This window comes from Rhagoletis pomonella, unplaced genomic scaffold (assembly GCF_013731165.1).
Source record: "Rhagoletis pomonella isolate Grant_MI unplaced genomic scaffold, Rhpom_1.0 Rhpom_scaffold_00006, whole genome shotgun sequence".
NCBI classification, from domain to species: domain Eukaryota; kingdom Metazoa; phylum Arthropoda; class Insecta; order Diptera; family Tephritidae; genus Rhagoletis; species Rhagoletis pomonella.
This window is the reverse complement of record NW_023458560.1, coordinates 52140703-52150623: the sequence shown is the minus strand read 5'-3', so window position 1 is coordinate 52150623 and position 9921 is coordinate 52140703. Positions and strand designations below refer to the sequence as shown.

The 9921-nt window shown below is 36.8% G+C and overlaps 1 protein-coding gene across 1 annotated transcript; it reads right to left on the bottom strand.

Moving 5' to 3' along the window:
• Nucleotides 1-4828: 4828 nt before the first annotated feature.
• On the bottom strand, nucleotides 4829-9165 carry LOC118740932 (polycystic kidney disease 2-like 1 protein). Its single transcript, XM_036472693.1, has 9 exons — nucleotides 9043-9165; nucleotides 8588-8972; nucleotides 8289-8513; nucleotides 6249-6477; nucleotides 5953-6183; nucleotides 5643-5885; nucleotides 5308-5582; nucleotides 5179-5226; nucleotides 4829-5103 (listed from the first exon to the last, which is right to left on the bottom strand). Exons 1-9 carry the CDS (start codon nucleotides 9143-9145, stop codon nucleotides 4941-4943), a joined length of 1902 nt encoding a protein of 633 aa, XP_036328586.1. The 5' UTR covers nucleotides 9146-9165; the 3' UTR covers nucleotides 4829-4940.
• Between the last annotated feature and the right edge of the window lie 756 nt (nucleotides 9166-9921).

Sequence of the window (9921 nt, the reverse complement as noted above, 5' to 3'; positions counted from 1 at the left end):
TATAAAAGCGTTGTATATTAAAAAGTTTTTTTTATATTATTTATTTTTCAATCTTGTCCTTGGGCATAATTTAGATGCTTTTGGCCAATACTATTGACGCCATATTCATAAGTTTCGGAATTTTTGAGAACTTTTTTATTCAAAATTGACATGAATGAAGTGATGTTGCCGATTTGTCACCACAGCAATAAATCGGTGAGTCGCCAATTTGTTGCCATTGACGATTGTTGCCTATTTTTCATCTTTTGCATGGTGGGATGTACTCATAATTCATATTTGTTATGTTTTACTTCTATGATTTGCCCAGCAAGCAATTGAGTTATGAGAACGAGGTGACCTTGACTTTTATCTCAATTGAAAGCAAACGCCCAACATTAATAACAAGTAATTTTTAGCAAAAAAAACCGACTTCAACTCCCATATAAAAAAGAATATATATATATATATCTCATGATCCACTGATCGGATTTCAACCAGATTAGTATGGGACCACCTCTGAGACACTACCTTTCCGATGCAAAAAGGATTATCGGTTGACGTGGTCCAAAGTTATGCGGTAACATACATAAAAAAAAAAAAAAAAATATTCCGACGAAGTGATAACCTCCTCCTTTTTTGGAAGTCGGTTAAAAATAAGAAGCACATTCTCAAATACAACGATAAGTGCGTGTAAATTCATTCATATGTATATATTTACACACAAAGGCGCGTTTACAACTGTCCAGCTGAGGAAAGTCTAACCATTTCGTAAATATTTCAGTAGATCAACTGATAGAAACCGACTATAGTTCATTGACTGATTTGAGCTGATGCGGTGACCTACATATCAGTTTGAAAATTTCGAACAACTGTCGTATCGATTAACTGTAATTGTGATTCGAACCGCAGATTTCTCGATCAGTACGCCCGCGCTCTTCTGTACAAGCACGAACAAAATGTGCTTTGGTAAACTACTCGTTAACTGGTATAAGGCTACTGGTCTTTATACTGGTTGATGTTGATGTATCGCTTGACAATTGACATTAAAAAAAAATTTTCCAAGTCAAAAATGCCCGCTGCTGGTATTGAAAAAAGGTTGAAAACGAACTAGTTGAGCTGATAAACAAATAGATAGTATTCTATTTAGTTCACAACTATATAGCAGATTTTCTTCACTGCAGGTTCTCTATAAGCAACGCACATACATACATACATACATAAATACATGTGTAGTTACGTATGCAACAGTATATCACACAGCACTGCTGCTGGGCATCTGAGCTGCGACAATGCTGGTCATTGAACTGGAATAGCGCGCTGGGCGCTAGTGACTTTGCTCATTTGCTTTGCTATCGCTGCTCCTCTTATCCTTCCTCTTCCTCCTCTGGATAAATACGCGCAAGTGCAATCAAATGCATTGACCAGCTGCCAAGTTGATTGACAGCCAGGGAGGCAGGGGCTTATTGACAATGAAATCTCTTATTACACTTGCAGTAGCGTGTAAACACACGTGCATGTGCATTACGGTGGATTGTTTTGAATGGCAGTGAACAATTTCATAGGTTCAGAAGGTTAGAGAGAAGTAGGGAGAATAATAAATAAAAGGGATGAGTGAAAAATATTTCCATTCTCTGTAAATATGCAAATTTTGCGTTTAATATCTTAAAATTTGTATGCTTCTTACTCGATTTAAAACTGATCTAAGTAATAAGAGAGCTAGGCAGGCATATCGGATGCATATTGAAGGAACCGAGATAGCCGATAAATTTGAGAAGAAAAAAGAATCGACCCCTTACATCAGCTCAGAGCCCAGGTGTGCCATAGGAAAGGCGACACTCTCTGCCCTGGGCCTGCTGGAGGAAGATTGCTACTGGGACAATCTTCCTGGTTTAGAGCATTCCTAAGCACACCGTAGAAGAATTTTCCTTATTTTGCGGTAAGAAAACGAGGCTCCCTAATGCAGATGCATATGAATGAAACCATGCACCACATATATATTTATGTAACTCTGCGTTGTTGCGAATTGATTAAACTTTTTAATTTATTCCTTTCATTTTCTCCTTTAGCACTTTTGCTTTATGCGGCCATAGAGAAAAGATGAAAGGCACTTAATTATTTTGCGTTCAGTTATGTACTTGTGAAAGCATATATATACAGTCATGTATATAAGAATCTTTATTTATTATTATGTACTCTATACAATTTATTAATGCGTAATCTACTACGCCGTTATGTGCTTGTTTTAATAAATTTGTTTGTTCTTACTGTTTTCTTGAGCAACGTCAATGGACCGTTTGGGATATTCTCTTTTGTCGTTTATTAATTAAAGTTTATTGTTTATTATAAAGCACAGCTTGACCTCTTTACGAATAATTTATGCTCAACTGCACGCGATTAAGGCAAAGAGAATTTAACACAGTGCGAAGAGCATTTCAAGAAGTAGCGGTTTTTAGATTCTCGGATAGTAAAATGTTTCATAACCCAGTTGAGAACTGATTATGTACATAGCGTTGTCTAACAAGATATTGAGATTTTAATAGAGCAATGCTGTTGAATAGTTGCAAAATCTATATTCTCATAATGTAGTGACATCTTTCAGGAGACCTAGGTGAATCAGTCTCGCCTCTACCTTTGGACGGTAGCTACTTTGAGAAATTTGGTATTTACAGGAGCTTTCACTTCAGATTAAGTGGCAATTTCTTAAACACAGATGCATACATAAGAAGTATGGCTGCGCACTTGAGAGAATAAAAGAGGCGCTACAGCGCATTTCTATAGTAGATACTTAGACCCCCTCCCCCCTTTTGATGACGACCATGGAACATTTTAAAGAACTATGATTTGAGGGCATGTACCTGGAATTGCCGGACCCTAAATGGGGAATGTGCCTCTGCCCGGCTGGTTGATGTCCTCGTAAGGTCACAGGCTGACATTACCACCATCCAAGAAATGCAATGGACGGGGCAAGGCAAGAAACACGAGAGGCCAGCAGTGAAACCATTGGGGTATTCACAACGGTGTCGTATTTAAGTGTCGTATTGTTGTATGTCGTAAACTTTTAACGCAAAAAAAAATATATTAAGGGGGTTCACAAAGTACTATCGAAGTGATAATCAGCCTTATCATGAATTTCATTTTCCCCGAACCGGTTCACTTTTCACTTTTGGTTTCCATGGTTTTACTATGGGCGGATGACAAATTTTCGGGTGAATTTTTTTTCAGGTGAAACTCAGGATAAGGCAGATTATGAATTTTCGCAGTGTTAGAAAATTGTTGGTTGTGGTTTCAAGTTCTCTCAACATTTATTTAAGCTTTCAAAATTTACGACATACAACAATACGATGCTTACGACACCATTGTGAATCCCTCACATAATTTCCGCTCATTACGTGCCGCCGCTGAAGAAGTAGTCGGATTTCAGCGAGCCCGAAAGAAGAACTAGTACGATGAGCAGTGTCAAAAAGCTGCAGTGATCGAAGGTGCCACCTACATGGCCAAGCTGCGAACGGGCGTAACGCGACTAATGTGTGACCATTATAGGGAACCGAAGAGAGAAGCTAGACGTATTTGCCGCAATAAGATGAGAGAGAAGGCGAAATATGTGAGTGCGAATAGCTTGAAATGCTGGCCGACAGGAAGAATGCCCGAAATTTTTATCAGAAAGTTAGGCGACTTACGGGAGGTTGCAAGACTCCTGTAAGAACTACCATGGTGGCCTAGGGACCGATGTCCAAAACATACTTAAATTATAGAGGGAATACTTTTCGACTCTACTGAATGGCAGCGGCTCTGAAAGTATTGCAGAAAACGGTGGGAGATTCTGTAGCCAGCTAGCGCCAATTTTCGTATCGATATCGCACTTGCTGACTCATAATATGAATGTTGTTGCGTTAATAAGTGCGATAGCGATCCGTAAATTGTAGCTAACTGGTTACAGAATCTCCCCCTATACATAAGTCACTCATCATGCCTGTGCTGGTTTATGGCACGGAGGCATGGACAATGAAAACATCTGATGAAAATGTAATTACAAATTTTCACTGGTCATTAAATGACACAGATTTTGATGACAAAGTTGCGCACTAAAAATGGCCTGCTCTATTATTTGTGTAAATTTGTAAAAAACAAACATATTTTATTTCTTGCCTAGTAGAAATTTGGGATTCGAATACATTGGATGTACTTAAATGTTTTATTGAAATTATTTATTTATATCAACCTTCTGTTATTAAATAAATTGTCTTTCCTTCTTATTGCAGTTTCTATCTTGATTTAAAAACATCACACTGGCTTCACCTAATAATACAGCACCGCCCGTGCTTTGGCGCGCGCGTAGAAAAATTGGTAAGTGCTTTAAGAAGTCTTTCATACTAAATGATGTGTTTTGACAATTAAAAATATATGTAAGTACTTCTTTCGATAATATGAAGAGTATCTCCCTAGTGGTGCTATCGAAAGGTCGAATTTCTGACATCCCTCTTGTACGACGCTAGATACTCCCCACAATAGTAACAATAATGTAAATAGTTTAATAGTATTCTCATCATATTGTTTTCAAACCAAAAATGGACTATATATCGTGACCTGAGTGGAAGATCGAAAATTTTGCGAGAACACCATACTTCAGAATTTGCTTGAAGAACGCCCTATCCTAGAATGCGGTTCAAAAATGCTCTATCTCAGCTGAAAATAAATTGAAAATATACTGAGTGAGGGCATTTTGGAATTGGCAGCTGAGATAGGGCATCATTCAACTAAATTCGGAGATAGTGCGTTTTCAATCTATTTCTGAAGTAGGGCGGTATTGAAAAGTTTTCTGAGATACGGCGTTATCGAACTGGCTGCCGAGATAGGTCGATCTTCCACTCAGGTATCGATATTCGAATGACTTCAACGGAGTGACTTTTTATTAAAATTTGTTTATAAGTAATAAAATGAAACTATAACAAATGCCAGCTGAATTACTTTTTCCGATCTATAAAGACCTTAATACGCGGCGGAGCTTTAACCTGTCTTGGTGGTTCTGGTCGTGTGCTGGGGTCTGGTGTTTCGGCCTCCAAATGCTTTACATCATTGCCCATCTTAGCCAATATCTCTTCCAGTGCGGCAATGTGATTAGTTAGCCTAATAATTTTAGAAGTTGAAAGAGGATTTAGAAACTATTTTTCAAATAGAAAGTTTGAAGTTTCCGTCATGTACCTGTCTATTTGCTCAGCATCGCGCTTATTATTAACGACTTCGAAGTAGCTGAAAAACAAAAAGAATAGCAAAAAGATGCTCAAATTGAAGCAGTTGTGATGCTATAAAAAGTAGTAGCTCTACGCTTACTTTTGAAGTATCTCCTCTTTTGTAACTTGTATCTTCTTCGTCTTCGGAAAAGGAAAAGGTGGCTCATTTTCGGCGCCCACATCACGTAGCGGCTTGGCACCGCTCGCTGATTGCGAAGGCTTGCAGAGTCCAATTGTATTCAGTGCTTTCATGCCACCAGCTTTTCCCTTATCCCAGTATTTTTTAAAGAACTGCGACAGCTGATTATTTTCTGAAGGTATTCCAATCTTTTTGATTTCACGGAATGTATCGAAAATAATGGCGAGGAACATGTTCTGTGAAATAAACTGGCATATGAGAGTGGTATTTTGTGTTTTCTTTAAATGCTGCCTTACAATCAGTATGAAATAGACAATTATTATGAAGGATAGAAAGTATAGTGGTCCCAGCACACGATTTGCTCTCTCTACGGCTACATAATCAAAATCGGCTAGCACCATGCGCATTACGCTCCAAAATGCTAGCGGAAAGACGACGAAGTCTTGATGCGCATCACCAAAGAGCAACATTCCGAGTACGGCATAGGAGAGGAAGAGTATGAGAAAGATCACAACAAAGTTGAGCAGATCCCGGTAGCACTTGATCGAGTAGAGGGGGAATATATATAAATTTTTTTGTAACCCTTTTTAATTTGAACACACTCACCTTCACGAAAGTCATATTCAAGCGGTGAGATGTTTTATTGAAATTGAAAAATTGAAATACTTTAACCCAAACTAGAAATGCCAAAACAGCCATTAAATTCATGTAATTTTTGTTGAGCCAGCAAATGACATCCAAACTGTGAAATTCGGTGGGCTTTGCCTCGACTTCCTTCAAATAGTAACGCAGGTAAAACGGATGAAAGATGTTATAGCTGAACGATACGCTGACTAGCTGCGAGTTAAAAGGAAGTAGTGCTAATTTTAAAAGTATTTTCACACATTATAAATGTAACTTACTTTTGAAATTACTATATCGCATAGATTCCAAAAGTTTTTGATATACTTTTTGCAACCTTGCTTCTTTGCCGCTAATACCCCTCCAATGAGATAGTACAGTGCGATTATATAGAAAATGACAGCTGCTAAAATAATCCAAATACTGCCCGTCCACACAGCATATTTTTGTACTGTTTTCACTTCGATAAATAGTAAAACACCACCGGTTGCAGGAACTTCGCCTAGGATTCTGTAAAGCCATTGAAGGAAGCAAGAAAATATTGAAAAAAAATTTATTTATACTTAAAACACAATTATATATCAGAGAATCTGAAATGCAATACTTCAGCAGGAGACGGCTATGAGTTGCATCTTATACCGATATTAATACTTTTTGTTGATTTGTTGGCTACAACATTTGTATGGTTTAAAATAAAACTATTAAGAGTTGCCACCAGTTGGAAAAATTATGTTTAATTAAGTTTGAAAGATAATTAAGTATAGCAGCATGGGTACTTATCAAAAAAAGGGGTTTAAGAAAACTTGCTTTCAATAATATTTTTGAGCAGCGCTGCCACCTGTTTGAAGATTTCAATTCAATTAAATTGATAAAGGTAAGTGAAATATTACATTATGGGTATGAAACTATAGAGCCTTAAATAGCTTTATTTCGAAAATATTTTTGAAAAGGGTTACTACCTGATTGAAACATTTAATTCAGTTAAATTAAAAAAAACTGTCAATAATATTTTTGAGGAGGGTTGCCACTTGTTTGAAAATTTTAATTCAAATAAGTTGATAAGATAATTGAACTATTACCATATGGGTATCAAACTTATGTGGCTTAAATTAGGCTAAGTTTGAAAATACATTTGAAAACATTGAAACATTTAATTCAGTTAAACTGATAAGTAAGTGAAATGGTTGAATATGAGTTCGAACTAACGTGGTTTTTGAATAGGTTTGCCATCTGTTTGAAAATTTCAATTAAAATGATTAGAAAAATTAAACATTACAATATCTATTTGCGAAATCTTTAATTTAGAGATATTTTTCAATAGGGATGCCACCTATTAAAAATTCTCAAACTAAAAATATTGAAATTAAATGACATATGACAAGAAAAGAAAAAAGGGAACTTTTTTAGAAAAATTGTTTGAAACATTTAAAAAAATCAATGAAAAAAGAATTAACAACATACGATCAAACGAAGCGTTCACAAACACTTTGTCTGCGTTTCCTTATACATTCCAGATAATCCCATTTCACAGCCAGAATAAACAGAATGCGTACATTATAAAGTCACGAGTGTGCTAGCTGATACTTATTTCATTATAACCAAATCGATAAAAATATCGACAACAAAATCAACAACATGATAGATAACAAAATAGATAAAAATATCTATAGCAAAATCGATATAAAAAACATCGAAAAAAAATTCGATAATAGATAATATCGATAGCGAAATCTATAAAAAATATCTATAAAAATATCGACACGAAATTACCTTTTTATTATGTAATCTTTTTTCCTCTATCTTCATCTTTACTCTTATCGTTATATTTATCCTCATCTTTTCCTTAATTTTAATTTAAATTTTTACCTTTTTGTTTATTATTATTTTTTTCATCTACATATTCCCCTTCACCTTTGCCCTTATATGAGTATAGTGTTTAAATTTTGTAATCTTTCTTCCTCTATCTTCATCTTAACTTTAATCGGTATTCTTATCTCCATCCTTTTCTTAATTTTAATATTTATTTATGTTTACTATTTTTTTCATCAAACCCAAGGACGGCCCTTTCCAGTTGCTCTAACTTCTTAGTTAAAGTTGAACATTACACTGAATTTAACCAGCAAATGACTACACACATTATTGGCTTGATTATGGGTTTTTCCAGCCAGTAGACTGCCTTTAGGGAGAGGGTCCATCTCTTAAAAAAATATTTGATTTCCCTAGGTACTTAGCTTTTTCTTCATGGTTCATTATATCGGGTTTTCATTAGATATGGATGACTCGTAGCATAAGAAATTTTAATTCAAAATACTTTTACTCACTTGACATTATTGAAGAGGTCAGTGTTGTGATTGTAGAGGGTAAATTCGAAAATTATCAAGCGTGTGCCACGATCTAGCCAACCCAGTTGAGCCAAAGCAACAATCAAGTCCAGAGATGCATTTAAATCACGACTCAAGTGCTGAACGAAACCACCACCCCAATAGGTATGCATGCGACCGCTAACTGGCATCGTATCCAAATCGGATGCGGTGCCATATTCAGTGCTGGATTTTGTCGATGGAAAATTTTTGTTGAAAAAATTATTTCCATAATTCCCTGAAAAAAAAATTCACCTCACCCAACATGTTCGCCCTTCGTTTGCTGATTCCAATACGAATATATGGGATAACAAATGCCATGAAAATGTTTAACAAAACTCTTTCTGGCGCTGCATTCCTCTGCCTCCACGCGTATTTGCCGCAGACGTGGTATACCCAGTAGCATATTTTCATGCAAAATATTGAGTTCACCTTTCGTGCTTCTGTTGCCACCAGCATCACCGCCACTGGTGGTGTCATCGTCATTTTCTTCTGCCTGCGGTTCTTGTAATACTTCTGGCACAAATACTTCCGCTAGTTCCGACCACCATTCCTCGTACGTTACAACTCGTTCATAGATCATAAAGGGCCGCTTGATGGCGTAATTAAAATAGTATAAGTAGTGGTGGCGTGCTGAGACGGCAACTGTTTGGAAGTTGCAAATAATTGAGCACTTAGATTTTGTGATCAAAATTTCATTTACCTAGCTACTCACCCGCTGTGGTCACCACTATAAAGATGCAGTACAGTGTTATAGATCCCAATGCTCTTCTGATATTTTTCTCGCTATCATATTTCACGTTGGTCTCGAAATTCATCTTTAAACTCCGGAGTGGCACAACTATTGGCACCACAAAACAATCGCGAACAAATTTACATATAAAATTGCTGTAAAGAAAATTATTTATTTATTTTTCAAATGTCAAATTACAAGAGTGTTGCTTGAAAGTTATCTAAAAGTAAAAAAAAGTACTAAAGTACCAGACTGCTTGATAACCGAAGGAGGTATGAATGCAAATTTAGAACCATTTTTCATTTTATCCCATTACTTACAGGAGCAAAAATACTCATCTCAAAGGGAGTCCAATGTCAGGAAGTTATCACAAGCTCTCATAGTACTAGCATTCGATAAAGCTATTCAACTAACCTGACTCTTGCTCTGGTCCTGCCGGATGCGGTGAAGAACTGCGACATTTGACCCGGATTTACAAGGTGGGATGTACGACGTCATCTCTAAACCCCAAGCTAACAAGAACAACTAGCCAGAGTAGGTATCATTGGTGCGATTTAATCAGACGCGGTTCTCGTGCCGCTTCTAGACCTGCCTGCTCTGCCTACTGCAATTGAGGGAAAAACTAAGTATACCGTTTACGGCAGGGCTCATTTCAGAGACAATATAGAGGATAAGAAGGCCTGAGGACCTGTGCAACATAACTAACTGAAACAATGAATAACCAATACCCCAGAAGGCCAGCTACATTTGGAATTCCGACTCATGTCATCGGAACAGAAGTAAAGTGCTTACGACCCAGAAGGCTCCTCTTTTCTAGCATGGACCGATATAACTATGTTTTTCAGGATGAGTGGTATGCCA

Coding starts and splice junctions, on each gene's coding strand:
- LOC118740932 (XM_036472693.1), bottom strand. CDS start 9,145: ATGAATTTCGAGACCAACGTGAAATATGATAGCGAGAAAAATATCAGA. Junction 6,478..8,288: donor GACCTCTTCAATAATGTCAA/GTGAGTAAAAGT, acceptor ATGGCTTTACAG/AATCCTAGGCGAAGTTCCTG. Junction 5,583..5,642: donor TTGTCTATTTCATACTGATT/GTAAGGCAGCAT, acceptor TTTATTTCACAG/AACATGTTCCTCGCCATTAT.